Here is a 17,278-nt window from a genome sequence, read left to right as displayed (position 1 = left end):
AGTTTGTCTAATTTCGATTAGTAAGTAGAGCGCAGGCGTGTTTTAACAAATAGCATTTATCCACTCTATGTATGCCCATATATATTCATTCGGTTTAAAAGTTAATTTTTTGATTTTATTATCTTATCCTCTTTTGCACGCACTACTTTGTACACTAAAAAATATATTATTAAAAAAGAGAAATACACAAGATTTGAGATGAGATAACTTTATTTACAAATAAAAGTACTACTTTTGTATTTATTTATGTTGGATTTAATTTTAGCTTGGATTGAATTTTCAGTTTTTTTTTTTTAATTGCATTGCACGTATGCTTCCTCCCTCAGCCAAAAGTAAAACTGTCGAAAGTACAAAAAGCAAGTACAACTGAAAAACAACAACTAAAAGATAGTAACAATGTTTACCTCAAATGCATTTAAATTGCAGTTAAAGAATAAATAAATAGTTACAATAAATGGTTTAGATTGCAACACAAATTGAATTCTGTTTAATTTGTTTCAATTACTGTTCTAGCATCAATCATTTTAAAACAAAATTTGTTTTGAATTTAAAACAAAACGCCAAAAGATAAATTATGACGAGCCGGAAAGGAATATATAATGCATAAATCTATAAAGTAATTTGAATTTAACGGTCCAACACCAACGCCGGATCTCTGTAGACTACAGTTGACTTGCGTAGAGGACTTGTTTCCCTCTCTGGCGGATTCTCATATCGTATGCCGTGTGGCGTTACAATGGCGCTCTTCATAAAATATTTTCCAAACTTTTGCACTTGCATGGCCGTAATGCTGTCCAGCACCCAAACGGGCGATAAATAAATGCGATCATCCTCCGCACGTCGCTTGTCGCCTATTATAAATTTGGCCTTATAGCGATTCTCTGTTAACTTGGCGCTGCCCAGTAGCAGCAACTCCTTAACATTGTTAAAAGTAATGGGACGACATAGCGAAGATACATAAAAGGTTTCCATATAACGAAAGAGTTCACATCGATAGGATATACCAAAGGCCTGACGCTCTGCGCGACAAATCTGCAAAGCAATCGAGATTATTATATGGCTTTGTACAATATACGATTTGGTTTATGTGCCTTACCTCTACAGCTCTTGAGAACACTGTCAGTTCGTAGGGCTCTTCATTGAGCCACTTGCCCGCCTTCAGAGAATCCAGTACCCACTTGTAGCTCAAGATCCACACGCCGCGCATAAGTCCGCGCAGCAGATTTAGAGTACGACGTGGTTCGAGGCTCACCAAGTGTGTGGTGGACTTGGTAACTGCCGGATCCAAGCGCACACCGCGCAGTTTGCGTATGGTCTAAGGACAAAGGTTAAGTTTGTAAATTTTATGTGCGAGCAATAAATCACAAATTGGGCGCATTTGTTTATTAATGTTTGAATTTATTCGTGTATTACTAATTACTAAAAGATTTACAACTACTATGCGTGTTAATTAAAGTTTTATCAATAAATGACAAACTACATAATGTTGGAGAGTATATAGTTCAATTGGCAATAAATCTATCGATATATAAAAGACATAACTAACTAATTAAATTATTATACTAGTGTCAAGGTCAGCGCTCAACGTTGCAAGGGTGTATTACGCACCTTGTGTATAACCTGCACTTGATCCCGATGCATGTTGGTGTGCACCATGGCTATTAAAGACCGCCGCTTGGCTGTGGGCGTGCTGACTTCTGCTCTTTTTGTTGCTTTAGGCGTTTGTGGCTTATTAGGCTGCTCTCCCTCTGAGGTTTCAGGTGTAATGAACTGTTCCTTCTGCGCATCCTGCTGGTTTGGATCTACAGCTGCCAAGGGCTTGAGCGTTTGCACCGGCGCTGCCAATGTGCGACGACGCTTTACAGAGCTTCCTGTACCGCTGGAATTGCTGCTTTGGCTTATGCTTTTGCGTGACTTTTTGCTGGACTGTGGCGGCGATACTATCACCTCCTCATTGGGTGTAAAAAGTCGCCGCATTTTGGGTTTGTCCGGATTGGGTGCCTGCTGCTGATTGTCACCACCAGCTACTGCCTGCAGTGGCGCCAAGACATGACATTGACCCAACTCGGCGTCATTTGCCAATTCCAATTTACGCTTCTCTGCCGTATTATTCAATTTGTGGATACGTTCATTTATCAAATCCATATCGACATTGAATAATGAGCGACGTGAGGCGCTTCTGCTCGCCGATAAGCCGCCTGGCAAACGTGTTGAGCTGAACAACGGCGTCGTATTTACAAAGCTCTCATCTGAAGTCTGCGTGGTGACATTTGCCAATAGACCTTTCAGTTTGCGCAGAGTTTGATCTGGATTAGTATTCTCATCGTTTTCTTTGCTTATATCCATATGATGTGTGCTATAAATGGTGCGTCTTCCAGGTGGTTGACTTATAGTCTGCGCTGCAGATTGCATAATATCCATGGGTTCGTGCGCATAGTTTGTTTGATTCGTTTGCGTTGGTGGTGTCTCCACAATAGGCTGCTCTTCACATATAGATTGAAATTTGGGCTTACGACTAAGCTTGGGTGTGCTGTCTACAGATAGCTGTAGCTGTGAGCAGCTGCGTCGTCGTGTAAGTCTGGGTTCCGGCTCTGCCGGCGGCTGACTTGGTTGCTCCTCCACACTGCTCATCTTATTCATATTTAATAGGCTGCGTCTACGCGTTAAACACAACTCTGATTGCACTTTATGCACAGACAGCTCCAAGGAAGTACTGCTGCTGACTTGCAGTGAGCTGCGACGACGAGTGCTGCTGCGCACTGGTGGCGTAGACACTGCGGGCTGTTCCACAGTGCTGCGACGAGTCTTACGCCTGGGCGACTCGCTACGAGCTGTGGCTGGACTGAAATTCAAGCACTGCGGAGCAAGCGAGCTATTGCGTTTATCATCGCCGCTGGCAAGTGTATCTGTCGCGGTCTGTGGAGCAGCAGCTGGCGTAAAACAGCCACTACTGATTCTGCAATGCATTAAAACAAAATATTATAACTTAGAGCTTATAGTTTAATGCCACACACACTTACCTGTTGAGCAGCAGCGTAGCTGGCGACTCTATTGCGGGCTCATTAGCCAGTTTACTTTGACTTAGAGGCTTAAAGAAGCGCGTTATAGCGTTCTAGATAAAATAAAAATAAGCGTTTAAAATTCAACAGTTGCCCATAAGTTTGCTTGTAAAGCTTACCTTTGGTGTAGTTGGCGTTAGCTGCTTCGCAGACTCATTATCCTTTGCACCAGTAGGCGTGGCTGGACGTTTGCGTGGCCTTCTATTGAGCTCAGAGTCTGGTTGTATGCAGCGCACACGCTGCAAAATAAACAAACCAGAGTTTCATTGATAAATCGCAGTCAGCTGCTTATGGTTTTTGTTCTTAGCTGCTGTCGCAACTATTATTACTACTACTGCTGCTGCTGTTGTCTGTCAGTTAAGGCTAAAGAACACTGTTTTATTTGCTTACTAAGTACGTGAGATCAGCATCGTCGTTGTTAGGTTCATGTTTGATATTCAACGCCTACGCTTATCTCTGGCAGCAGCTACTGCTACTGCTTACTTTAAACGCAAGCTGAACAAATACATAGTTACGCTCTCATAAAAGCTGCGCTCTCTTTTGTTATTTGTAATAACTTACAATTTACAATAATTGTCACTTTTTAATTTAAAGCGCAAGTTAAATTGCGCACTTGGCTTCCAAGTAAACTTTTAGTCTGGCCACACTTTTAGTATGCAGCCCTGGTTATTATTGCTATTTCGCTCTTGCTTCCTCTCTCACTGATCGTGCGCAGTTTCAAGCAAGCCAGAATATAGATAGCGTTTGTCATATAAAAATTGATACAACGCAGCCGTTAGCCTCAGTAGGCGGCCAATTCATTCACTTGTCGCGTTCTAAATTCAGTATTACGCGCTAAATATTATGTCTAGAAACTATTACTAAGATAAGCAATTGGTGTTATACAAAATAACAATTCAAATTGTTTGATTGAAACAGCGGCGGCCAAGTGAAGCAAAGTGAGCAAGAGAGCGAACCAAAGAGAGCCAAACATTTGATTTGTTTGCTTTATGGTATATGTCAACAAAAAGTAGCATCCAAAATCAGTGCAATAACAAAATAAGAACGTGGCACAAATTTGTATCAGCTGCTGGGAAAACAATTAAAAAAACTTGTTTTCCCCCCACCACCAACTCGAAACAATTGCAAGTTAGTAACTGCGCAACAAGCGGTGGCAAGCAGTAACAGCCACAAAGATGATACCCGGCTATGGACCCGTAACACAAGCGCTGCTTGGCACGCTACTCACTTGGGGTTTGACGGCAGCGGGCGCTGCCTTGGTAATATTTGTGCGCGGCAATCAACGACGCTCGCTGGATGCTGCGCTGGGCTTTGCAGCTGGCGTCATGATAGCTGCTTCGTTCTGGTCACTGCTCAATCCGGCCATTGAAATGGCCGAGACCTCTCATCTGTATGGTGCCTATTCATTTATGCCCGTAGCTGGCGGCTTTCTGCTGGGCTCAATCTTTGTCTATGGCTGCGATAAGCTCATGTCGTACTTGGGGCTAAACAGCACCAACATGATGATACAGATGACACAGAGCAACAAGGACAAGGCAGACATTGCCATTGATGAGTTGAACAAACGCAATGGCTCCAAGACTAAATCAACCAAGAGCTTGGACAGCTTTTCCGACTGCCTAAGCGTGCAGCATAGCGGTGAGTCGCGACGCCGCAAGAAGAGCAGCATTGGCGAAGTGGAGCAATGTACATACACCAACGAAATGACCGCCGAGGAGTTGCAAAAACAACAGGATGCGGTCTCACAGTGGAAACGCATCATGCTGCTGGTGGTGGCCATTACAGTGCACAACATACCCGAAGGCTTAGCTGTCGGTGTAAGCTTTGGCGCCATTGGCACCACCAACTCCTCAACATTCGAAAGCGCACGCAACTTGGCCATAGGCATTGGCATACAGAATTTCCCAGAGGGCTTGGCTGTCAGCTTGCCGTTGCATGCCGCTGGATTCAGTGTGATGCGTGCGCTGTGGTATGGCCAGCTTTCAGGCATGGTGGAGCCCATCTTTGGCGTGCTGGGTGCTGTGGCAGTTACCTTTGCTAATCTGATACTGCCTTATGCGCTGTCCTTTGCTGCTGGCGCTATGATTTATATTGTGGCTGATGATATATTGCCGGAGGCGCATGCTAGCGGCAATGGCACTATTGCCACATGGGGCACAGTAGCTGGTTTTCTTATTATGATGTGCTTAGAAGTGGCGCTCTCGTGATCTAACCAAACAACAACCGCCGACAGACAGAGGTTCCTAGCAAACACAAGAAGCTAACATTCCTATAGCACAGTTGGAACTTTTTAAATTTTTAGTTATGTTTACAAAATCTTCATGTTGCACGTACTTAAGTCATGTCACACAATCTCTTGTACATATGTCTCTATGTACAATCTCATTTATAATTGTTGCCTACAAGCCCTGAGCTTCAAAAAAGCAGAGAAATATAAGCGTAAAGTACAATAAGTATTTTTTATATGTATATAAGACAACTAGACAACATTGTTTAAGCATTGTAGCAACTACTTATGTAAATGTCTGTGGTAGACAAGTTAAAACTGTATTTCCAGATAAAAAGAGCATCAAGAAAAACCACCACGTGTTTGTAAATTAGCATCTAAGTTGTCAGCACAGATGACTACTGCATTTATGCCTTTTTTATAAACCTGTCTTAATATTTAAGCAATAAAACATTATGTATATAACACAAGTAAACATATGTATGTATGTATATTACCTATGCAAAGTAAAAAGTGCATGCTGTTACGCAGTCTCTCTTTCTCTGTTGTCAACTTCCTTTCATACACTACGCTGATAAGCAAAAGACACAACAAATTTACACGCTAATTGAATTAGATAAGTCACAAGAAACACAAAAAATATAAAATAAAAAGCACGCTTGACATTTTGTTGATAAGCATCTGCCAAGGCACTAAGCACAACAGAAAACAAAAACCTTTTAACAACAAAATGCTCGCCAAATTGCAGACGGCACTTTGACAATGCCAATGTTATTTTTGGTGCCTTTGCAGCCATTTTTAACATGCGCTTTATTTTATTTATAGCAAAAGTAGGGTATACTTGAAGTCAACTGTAGATTTAGAACAGAATAGAGCGCTTAGCTAACTGATTCGATTGTTTTTTATGGGAAAAGAACATTTGGTTTTGAGAATACGAGAAGAGAATTGTCACTGACCGCGGAGTCATCTCCATTTAAGTAGGTGTGTAATATTCCCTCAGCGGTTCAAGTTTATTTTGAAATACGTTCCTTTTTGTAGTAAAAATTCTCAGCTTATTTTCATTAAGTTTCTGTTTTGATAAAGTACACGCTCACTCGGCTGCGCTGCTTTGGTCTTATCACAACGGCTGTCAACTTAACAACTGATAAAACTATTTGCCTACTGCCCAAATTTATAACGCCTAATAAACCAAGGGAATTGAAGTGATTTTTAGAGCTCTTTTGTAGCACTTATAAACGACTAATTCAAGTTATAGCAATACGATAAATCAAATTGTTCACAACACTTACCGTTAGCTTGCCGTATAGCTCGGGATATTCGTATTTGTGCATATTGCTAATAGGAAATTTTTCGGGCTCACAGAGCCGTCGTTGCACTTTGCAGGCCTCAATCCATAATATAGATACAATTGGTATACTCCAGCTCTGAGCACGCTTATATGTGGACAATAATCCATCCTTAAACACAACATGTGTGGTATTACTATAACCATAAATATGAACATAAATTGCTTGAATCAAGAGCTAATCTCAAGTAATTACCGCAACAGACGATCGTTGACCTGTGCGCCCAGCTTGGCTATAATTGACTTGACGCCTTCGGAGCGATTATCGTTGCCAGTGCGCACCTCTACATAAACAATGACATCTTTTAGTATATCCGACAACGTTGGTGCTGGGGCAACATTACGCTCCTCGGCTGTGATGATGCTTTGCTCAGCATGTGGCACATCGAAATTGCAATAAACATTCTTCATGGGACTTCTGTGTTTGCAACAGTTTGTTTGTAAGTAAAATTCAAAAATCGTCAATCCAATTTAATGCTTACTTTAGCGCATGCAACGCTCGCATGCGCACTGATGCGCTGGGACTGTTGATATCACGCTGCAAACGCATAATAAGCGGATCATGTTTTGCTGTTGACGTCGGCTCCACCGTGGGCAAACATTGATTGGACGTCTGCGTGGAAACTTCAACTTGCTCTGTTGTTGTTGTTGACTGCAACAGAGTCACAACATTACGCTTTGGCGTCATTACAATTCTTCTTTTTGTCACTGGAGTTGTCGTCCCAACAGTTGAGGAGCCAAGAGTCTCTTGCAAAGCACACAAAATCACTGTTTTACCATTTAACATTGCTAAAATTGTGACAAGTTGTGAGTTTCGTCAATGCTATGCATATCTACTTACCGTCACCCATGTCTGCAGTTTTCCACATTGCACGATCAAAAGAATTTTTTTGTTTTTTTTTTAGATTTATTTAACTTGTACAAATTTCGGGCGCTCCAAACATAAAATCCAAAGGGATAAGGCTTATACTAGCACAAAGCACACTGGAATGTGCCTTTGCTGCCAAACCAGAAAATGTTTTGTATTTTTTTAAACAATTGCAGAAAATTAACGACAAATAAAAATTAAAATATAAAACGCGCGTGAACAAGCGACGCCTGTATTATTCGATACAACTTTATATCGATTATAATCATCGTATGGAATCAAGTATCGTGCGAGCGGTGCAACACGGTAGTTTAAATAAGTGCGAGAGAGATGTCTATACGGGCATGGAGTAACTGGATAATATCTGTCGAGCAGGGAGAAGCGGAGTCTGGTCACACCGCATAGTAAGTTGCCGCCCTAGCGTATTTTTAAACAATTTAAGTCAAACAAAGAAACGATTTCTTTTAATGCATATATGTGTGTATTTGTATAATATTCGAACTTATTTACATATGAAATGTATTTACAGGATATACATATATATATAACAATAAATGTAACCTGCCTAATATAGCAAACAATTTGCTTATGACAATCCTTATACTTCACTGCTATCAAAATGCGCTCACTTAATTGCATTAATCTGTTTATCTTGTTTGCTTTTTTATTTGCTTATAATTGTGCACAAGTTGACTCTAGGACGTTCTCAGTCTTAAACGATTTAAAAACTATGGCAAAATTTTAATTAATTATTACAAATTGCATAATTATTAAATCTCATCTCCAGTAACTTTGATTAATTAGTAATTAATTAGTATTATTGTATGTATGCTGCTACGCATGGCTGCATTTCGCATAATTTATCACAAAACTGGGCGAAATGCACTCCAAATGACAAAACAAATTTTAAAACGAAGCCTTTGACTAAATAATTGTAAGCTAATGCTAAGGCAATGAATAAATTAGTTCCACAGGCTGCAACTCATTCTGCAAGAGAGAAAGAAACTGATTAGTATTAAGATACAAGTCTATTATCTTTTAGATGTACCCACCATGTGCGCTGATTAGACTGCGCGCATCCCAGAGCGACATCTGCGATTGGGAGAGTCGATGCTGTGGAGGATAGAGCTTGTAGGGAAAGTACGAATGATGAAAGGTGGCAATAGGTATGGGTGTCGCCATATGCTGTTGTTGCTGCTGCTGCTGTGCGGCCAAAAGGAATTGATTATGATGCTGCGCGGATATTTTGCGCGAGATCTTGGGCTCCTTTTTGGGCTTACTGGCGCATGGTTGCTTGGATGACTTGATAAAGTTGGGTATGCGTGCCAGCAGACCGCAGTAGTAGGGATCATCTTGCTTTTTGCGCTCCTGTGTGCTCTTCTGACGCTTCTTTTCCGCATAGACAGGCGGCATGGATGCAACTTCATAGTCCGGCTGTAGAAGAGCATAAATTAAACAGTGCTAGAAGCTTTAAGGGATGAGCTGACATACCTTGGGCATATAGGGGGTTTCGTTGATGAAACCAGCGCTAAATATGCTGCGTCGTCCCTTGCTGCTGGAGCTGCTTGAGTTTTGCGAATCATCTGAGGCAGCTGGCGTGGGATAAATCAAACCCACTTGACTCTCAATAGTGGAGTAAGGATCCTCAGTGGCCTGTGTAAGCGGCACACGCATACCCAACGCATCCATCGACTTGGGCAATGACTGCATGTGATTCTTCAGCATATCCATGGCCACCACATTGACAACCATAATCCAGACTGGCGTGCTAATTAGACTATTGCTTGACTTGACCAGCGACACTGCCGACAAGCACTGGCGCTCCAAGCGACTGCGCTCTGGATAACTGCGTGCGAATTCGCGATTGATATTAGTCTGGAACTTCTTCATATCAAAGAGCTTGGCAGAGGTGCCTGCGCTGAGTCCCATCTGTGGCATTTGCATAATGTCGGCACCTATGACAGTCTCCTCATTGGCCAGCGAGGTGTTGTTTACAAAAATGCTGCTCTTGCCATAACGCTTGATATAGATGTTGCCAGTATCGTCCATTTTGATCTTGAAGCCATCGCCTATGGACTTTTTAATGACCTTGGTTTCGGCATCACGCATGGGATTCTCAAAGCCATTGAGGCCAATGCTGCAAAGTAAAGAGAAAAGCGTGAGTCTGCAGCTTGAGCTGGAGTTGAAGCCTGCGGCTACTTACCGCACACCATCGAAGCCATGCTTGGAGCCATTTATAGTTATCACAGAGGAGCGTGCATAGGCCTTGGCCACGCGCCGATTCTTTTCAAAAACAATAATCTTGGCCCAGATCTCATCATCGATTTGCTCCCACTTGGCCAACACTTCATTAATGTGATCCTGCATGCAAATTGTTATAGCTCTAATTATGTTTTTAATTTATAGCATATTTAAGTACTTACGCGAAATAGTTTTTCGCGATCATGCCAGACATCCTCTTCCTGCTCATCTTGCCCAATGGCATCCAAATTGTCCAAAGAACGCGATATAATCTTGCGGCGCGAAATCATTTTTCAATTCTGTTTTGTGTGGGTGCTTAGAAGATTTGTGGCTGTGGCTGCAAAGCGCGTTAAAGAAATTAAAATTATTGTTATTATTATTATTATAAAATAATTACAGCAGCTGTGCTATGAATTGGATTTGTTGATTGGGATCTGTAGTTAGACAAAGCTACAGCAGAGACAGACTAAATTGCTTTCGGCGTGTGGTGACATTAGAATGAGGATTATTAAGCAATCAGTCAATCAATCAGCAAGCCAATGAACTTCATTAAAAACACACACACACACACATGTGTGTGTCTACGCGTGTGTGTGTATGTATAACAGATTTTTTTTGGCGCGTCAGTTTGTCGCCTAAGTCATTTGATTTTGAAACGCTTTTGTGTATGGCTTAAATAAACAATGTCACTGCGCGTAATTGTCAGCGCCTTGACAATTTAGTTTAAGCAGTTTTTTATTATTTTGCATTTCGTTTGTAAGCACTGCTTGCATTGCATTTCAATTAAAAGCAGTTTGGGTTTTCTTGTTCGAATTGTGTTGAAAACCGTTTCAAAGTCAAACTGATGCGCACTGCTGATGGTCACACGCACACGTGAGCCGCATGCAATGCGTTTCAACTACTGTATATATATATATATAGCAGGCTAGTTAAGTATGTCGCACGATTTGAAAGTGAGTCTGAGCATTAGCAGCGCGTTTCCTTTTGGGCGACCACCCATGCCAGAAGTTCTAGCGCTGCTTAGTGACAAATTAAGGGCACTATGCGTCTAGCACTTTAATTTCAATTTGAACTACTTTGTGTTTCTTAGATTATAGCAGCTGATATTGAAGTTCAGTGTCTGCTTTGGCTTTCTATTTGCTTGGCGTGGGTGTTTTGTTTAATTAGCAAGCAGCATTGGCCATAAAATTGATATATGTCAAATGTTGCTGTTGAAATTTCTAAAGCTGTGTTGTGTTGTTCTAGCCCACGTCAGTCTCAGTCCTGTAAGCGTCCAAAATTTCGCACATGACTCAACTTGGTCTGCCTGGTAATGATGCTGTTGTTCTATATATATCTACATATATTCATTCACAAGCTGTAAACTCCCTCCTTGACTTTAGCTGCTGTTCTTTGTTGCTTGTTTAAACAATTAGTAAGCGCTACAAATTATCAAAACTTCTCAGTCGTACCCATCTGCTTTTTTTTTGCTGAGTGTGTTTAAGAATGCCGCAGTTTATTTTGTGTTGCTTTTGCGCTGTTGCTTTTGACTTTTTATAAACGCCTAACATTTCATGCTGCTGCGCGTGCTTTTTTTGATTTTTATTTTTCAGCGATGATCACATGGCACATAAATACATGTATGTATGTGTGTGTATACTTATAATTTAATTAAGCGACTGGTCTTTTGCTTAAGTTTTTAACATTGCATTTAAATTGTGTACAAATAAATCGAAAGCATACATTAAATATTTAAACAAGTCTTGTTTGCATTAACACTTGATTTTTCAATAAGTGGCGGCTTGAGCCTTTTTTGTAGCTGTTAAAAGTGCATTAAGTGCTAATTGGCGACGGCTTTTGATTGATGTGCGTCACATGTTGCACATTGCACGCACACACACACACAAAAGCAGCGTCAAGTTCGTGTCTTAAGTCATTCGTTTTTGTGCAAAGATTTTCCGCATGCCAAGCCAGCAATCAAGCGTGCGCCAAACTCACACACACACACACACGCAGCTGGCTTGCAATTAATTATGTAAGTTGGACTTGCGCACGCGCTCAAGGTCGTTTGCCAAAAATAAAAAAACTAAACTCAACGCAACGGTTTACGTTTTATTTTTAGCAGCAGCATTCTACGCAATTTTAGCTCCAAGCAGTCCAAGGTTACTGCCTCGCATATTCCTGCGCAGAAGGAAGTCTAGTTTGCCTTTGTTTGAGTAAAACGTAAGCTGCTTAGACCAAGACCAGCAGCCACTTGGCTTTGTTTCATTTCATTTAATTGGTTTATTTATGAATCATAGCTGCAAATTGCGCAACTTGGCTTGTGCCAAACACACACACACACACATAGCTATAGTTTGGTTTTGCTTTGCACGCCTTTCAAAATGTTTTGGTTTACATCTTGTCAACCTTAAGTGGACAAAGTGGGGCGGCCTGGCTTACCCACACCCAACTATGTCTTGCTGGCTTGCCTTTCGGTTTGCTCTGTTCATATTTTGCGCAAGTTCTTGACATGCACAACAACCTTGAAAGTGGCAACCCATACAACTTGAACTGAACTGCAAGCGCATTTATATAATGCGTTCGCTCTACATGTCTCTGTGTGTGTATGTGTGCCTTACATGTCCGGCTTAAAACAAGTTTAAATTTTTTTAATAAATTACTTTGTTCTCAGTCAAAAAATAAACAAAAGCCAAATTCTATGCGCTTGCTTTTTATTTATTTTTTTGGGCGCGTTGTTTTTTATGTGCCCATCAATTGTCTCAACAATAAGCGGTTGGCTTTTAATTAAAATTTAAACAATTAACTGAAGCAATGAGTTAAAAAGATGCAAAACAAAAAATAACAACTTTTAGTGCATAGTTTAACATTTTATTATGTTGCGCTGTGCAAAAATTAATTAAATTAACTGCAGAAAAAGAAACGGCACACGCAATTGTTGCTTGTAAAATTTAGTAACTGGCACAGCAATGGGTGCTAAACATTTTTTAAGTATTCGCACGTGCACATACATACAAACATGCACACATACATAGACACATACTTAAAAGAAGTTAAGACAATAATTGTAGTTTAAATATGAATTTCAAGCTCTTTGTGGCATTTTTAATATTGAAAAGAGCTATAAATATTATAATATGCCTCTGTATCTTATAAATCCAATATATTTATTATTTAATAATTCCTTCTTCTTCTACTATTAATAATATTAAACTAATTTCTTACATTTTTTATTCCTATATTTTCTTAGATGTAGCATCTTTGCTTGTGTCTTGTAATATTTTTTGATAGACTCTGTGCTCTTTGATGCTTTGCATGCTTGTGAGTTTTTTGTTTAATGCAATGCGAGCACAATGCGGCGTATGCGCAATATTTGCGCTGTCACTTGCATGTGCATGTCGCGTCATTACATCATCATTAAACCAGCAACTGCAACAACAACAACAACTGTGGCAGCTGCAGTGACAAGTGACAGAGCACATAGATTGAAATGCAACTGAGTGCAGGGTGGGGTGGGGTAGAGTGGGCTGGGTTTTTGGTATTGTGGTGTGGCTGTATAGCGGCCCATTTTCATGTTTTTTTTTCTGCTGTGGTTGACTGCATGCTGCTGAGCAAATTATAAATTCCAATTTTCACTCTTTGTGATTTTTCATAATATTGAGTGCTGTTGCAATTTACCTTTGCAGAATTCTCACAAAACTATGCGCATGGCCAAAAAAAAATAGTTATTCGTAATTCAAGTCAGGAAGGCGCAGAAAGCAAGAAAATGCAAAAAAAATATATTACACAGCGCTTTCGTGTGGACTTGGACTTCCGCTTTTGTTATTTATGATTATTATTACTATTATTTCTTTTTTTTTTTTGGTTTTGTTATTGTTATTGAGTGATTATTATTATACAGCCGCCATGGCATTGTTTCTCTGTGTGTTAACAAACAAAATTACTTGCAAAAAATAAAAACTAAAAAAAATGAAATGAACGCGCACGTTTATTGTCGATCTATAACTGCTTAAATATATTTTTTGACAAGTGTGCGCAAATAATGGAAATATCTTAGACTTGCTATTAGTCACAACTACAAGCAAATTGTTTATGTTAATTTTGGCTAGACGCGTGATTCAGCTAGCAATGCATTTAATTAACAAAATTACAAATCGACAAAAAGTTACATCATAAGCTGTTGACAACTGTCTGTTTGACCATCAAAAGCAAACATAACAAAGCAATAAGTGCGAGTTATTTTTTCAAATTTATTAGTTGCTGATTGAAGTCTTAATTGAAGTTCATTAATTTTCAATTGAATTGAATTCAACACAGACACAATTGTGTGTCTAATATATGAAATGGATGGCAATTTATATAAAGTTATATCATTAGCAAATATTTAAGCGCCTAATTGGCTGTAAAATTCTAACAAATGAGCATTAATAAAGACAAAATGAATGCTGTTGGGCTTAGGGTTCGCAACTACAACAACTGGGTCACATGCAAATGAGTCTAGCTGGGATTATAGATTGTTGCAACTTTCAATATATAGCACAACAGAACTTTGCTGCTGCTGCTGCTTGTGACATCAGCGGCAAGGCTTAACGCAACGTTAAGGCCAAAGACCCCAGCAGCGCGATACGCATCTGTCGCTATGAGAAAAACCACAAAAAACAAAATTTACATTTCGTATGTATAACGCAGCTGATTTATACACTTGTATATAAACAATTTTATTTCTTTCGGTTGTCGCTTGCTTCTCTTTTTTTTTTTTTTGGCAGGCAGGCATTCAACTGCAGAAGATTACATCGGTCGTCAAGGCAAACTGTTTACAGTATATATAAAATAATTTTTCAGCTGCACAGCAGTTGACACTTGTTTAATAAAAATGTGAAATAATATTTATGTAAATGCTAATCTTGGGTGTAAATTAAGCGCACGCAGCTACAGCTTCGGCTTAATGTTGAACGGGTTTTTCTTTCGAAGGTTGTGCAGCAGCAGCAACAACAACAACAACAATAATTATATATACTTATATTATAAAGCATTTTGCATTCTGCTGTGTTTGTTGTGTGGCTTAGTTTCTATTTCTTTTACATGCTCAAGAACACGCAGTGCTAAACAAAAGACTTAGGCAACGAACTTGACTTGCTGTTGTTGTAATTTACATGCCAACAATAAGCTTAAGCGGCGTTGCTATATTATTTTATTTCACACTCATGGACAGTATGCCTTAGTGGCCTCACACACACGCACACACACACACACACACACACACATATGCGCGCTATATAAACTAAGCCAAGCTGTGTGTTTATTTTGAAGCCTTGCTAATTAAACGCTAAGCTCATAAAAAAAAAATACATATAAAATCCAAATCCAAATTGTTCTTTTTTTTAATGCACAATTTAGCTGTCAATCAGGCGTCGGACCACTGTACGTGCAGTGTTTATTTTTAAATTGGCATGACAAATATGAAATTAGCTGCTAAATGTCAAGGTTGAGCTGTTTGAAAGTTCTACACACAGACACTTACCCGTAGGTTATTTCGCTGTGCAATGCGGCGTATGCGCAATATTTAAAGCAATGCAATGCAGGCAACACAATCAATTATTGTTTAACAATTTATTTTAAGAATTTTATGGCGTTGCTTATACACACGCTGTTTTTTTGTTGTTTATTTGTTAATTAATTTTTGTAATTTTTTTTTTTTATTTGCACAACACTCTCTCTGTAGAACGCGACAGTTGACAACGGCTGCTGTGGCTTTTGTTTTGTTAGTATTGCTTAGTAACTTTCTGTTGCAGTTGCGCGCACTAGTACCGCTCGCCCCAAGCTGCGTATTTGAACTGGCGAAGTAACGGTGTGCCAGGCCACAAAGACACCACAAGCGCCAAGCGCCAAGCACCAAGCAGTTCAGAAAACAAAAACCAAAAGTTGTCTGCACGAGCGCCAAGCCGAAGCTCGCAGCTTAGCCGAAGCGCTTTTTAGTCACAAAGCTTGTCTACTTGGCAGACGCTTGCCAGCAGCTTAAGCTTAAGGTTGCTGGGGCGCTCTCTTTCTAGTTGAATATTTTATATATTTGATTTTTGTTATGCGCATGACGCATAAGCATAAATTTTGTGTATATTTATGCTAATGTCTAGAACATTAACAAATCCCCAGCCCCAAATATAAAAAATTGCATAAAGTAGCAACAATTACTTTACTTTTAGCTCTTTGGCGTGTGAATTTGATTTACTTTGATTTTTGCGGATGTTTCTACGGCTACGGGTATTTCCCGTCTTGTATATTCTACTTTAACAGTGACGGCTGCTTTATTTGGCAGCAATTTTTTGCTGTAGCTTTTTTGTTGCTGATTTCTTTTGATTAACTCAACAAGCGACATAATTCAGTTTTCAGTTTACGTACGTTTAAGGCATTTGTCTTTATATGGCGCACACTCAAATGCAATTTACGCTTAAGCCCCCAAGTCTATATCGATATAATAAGCAAGACTTGTATTGTATAATTGTGCGACTCATGCAACAGCTGGGCGTGGCAAATACCATAGTGTCCTCTTTTAAACATTAACTATTTATTTCTATATGTATTAAATTAAATGTTAGCTAAACAAGTTCATAAATATGCAAAATCTTTTCATTTTTGGTCACATTTTTTGTTGATTAACGTCATAAACAAACTGGATGAATATAAATTAATATTAGCAGTGAAATAATATGCAAAAAAAATAACAAAGAATTCTTATTCAATCGTTAATTTAATATAATTTGCTTAGCCGATCAGAGCTCTTTAAATTTCTAAAGCAAATTTAATTACTTTTGAGTTAAGTTCTGCGGGTAATTTTTATTTAAGCTAACAACAGGAATTTAAAGCTTTCATTTTTTAAATTAAAAATCTTTTAAATATTATAATATAACTGTTGTCAAATGTTTTTATTGCAGCAAATCAAGCACATTGTTATTTTATATCCCAAATTGAAATTCAGCTAAAAATAAAAAGCAAGCAACTTAATTTCAATGTTTCTAATAACTTGACTTGATCAACAAATAGTTATGTTTATGTTTCTGTCACGTTTCGAAGTAAGAAACATTTTGGATAAACTTAAAGAATTTATTTCTTAGCTTATTTCTATTTATAACAATTTTAGCTTAGAGTTTAGAGATAAAGAAATCAAATAAGAAATTACTTGGATCTGCGTTTATTTATCTAAGTTCGGCTCAGCTATAGGAATATTTGTATATTTGCTACAGTGTTCTGAATTTTCTTAGTTTTATTTGGTTAGTTGCTAATTATCTTAATTCAATTAAATAATACTTTTAGCGTTGTGCCACAATTTTAACGCTACGCGTGAGCGCATGCTAATGGAATTTGTGTACCTGTTGCTTTAAATAGAATAGAATAGAATATGAGATTGAAGTGACCGGTTGGGCTGTTGTCATAATCAATGTTCATAGACAAAAACCAACAAAATAATTGCGGTAATAATTGCTTAAGAATAGGAGGGATGACGGCTTTGTCTCTCTGTCTAGCTGTTTATGTTGTAATCCATAATAATTTGAGTAACTGCTTTG

At 39.1% G+C, this 17,278-nt stretch overlaps 3 protein-coding genes across 3 annotated transcripts; 1 reads left to right on the top strand and 2 right to left on the bottom strand.

Moving 5' to 3' along the window:
* Positions 1 to 15: 15 nt before the first annotated feature.
* LOC108596064 (microcephalin) lies at positions 16 to 7,668 on the bottom strand. The gene is made up of 9 exons (XM_017981459.1): positions 7,473 to 7,668; positions 7,114 to 7,420; positions 6,828 to 7,049; positions 6,576 to 6,768; positions 3,179 to 3,298; positions 3,021 to 3,112; positions 1,609 to 2,956; positions 1,097 to 1,315; positions 16 to 1,032 (listed from the first exon to the last, which is right to left on the bottom strand). Exons 1-9 carry the CDS (start codon positions 7,498 to 7,500, stop codon positions 628 to 630), a joined length of 2,934 nt encoding a protein of 977 aa, XP_017836948.1. The 5' UTR covers positions 7,501 to 7,668; the 3' UTR covers positions 16 to 627.
* On the top strand, positions 3,834 to 5,770 carry LOC108596069 (zinc transporter ZIP11). Its single transcript, XM_017981463.2, has one exon. The coding sequence runs from the start codon at positions 4,235 to 4,237 to the stop codon at positions 5,264 to 5,266; it is 1,032 nt and encodes a 343-aa protein (XP_017836952.1). The 5' UTR covers positions 3,834 to 4,234; the 3' UTR covers positions 5,267 to 5,770.
* A 359-nt stretch (positions 7,669 to 8,027) lies between the features above and the next one.
* LOC108596068 lies at positions 8,028 to 15,559 on the bottom strand. Its single transcript, XM_017981462.1, has 6 exons — positions 15,241 to 15,559; positions 9,923 to 10,077; positions 9,703 to 9,860; positions 8,991 to 9,636; positions 8,552 to 8,933; positions 8,028 to 8,486 (listed from the first exon to the last, which is right to left on the bottom strand). Exons 2-6 carry the CDS (start codon positions 10,028 to 10,030, stop codon positions 8,482 to 8,484), a joined length of 1,299 nt encoding a protein of 432 aa, XP_017836951.1. The 5' UTR covers positions 10,031 to 10,077; positions 15,241 to 15,559; the 3' UTR covers positions 8,028 to 8,481.
* Between the last annotated feature and the right edge of the window lie 1,719 nt (positions 15,560 to 17,278).

This window comes from Drosophila busckii, chromosome 2R (genome assembly GCF_011750605.1).
Source record: "Drosophila busckii strain San Diego stock center, stock number 13000-0081.31 chromosome 2R, ASM1175060v1, whole genome shotgun sequence".
In the NCBI taxonomy this organism is placed as follows: domain Eukaryota; kingdom Metazoa; phylum Arthropoda; class Insecta; order Diptera; family Drosophilidae; genus Drosophila; species Drosophila busckii.
The sequence above is the reverse complement of the archived record's forward strand: the minus strand, read 5'-3'. Positions and strand labels throughout refer to the sequence as shown.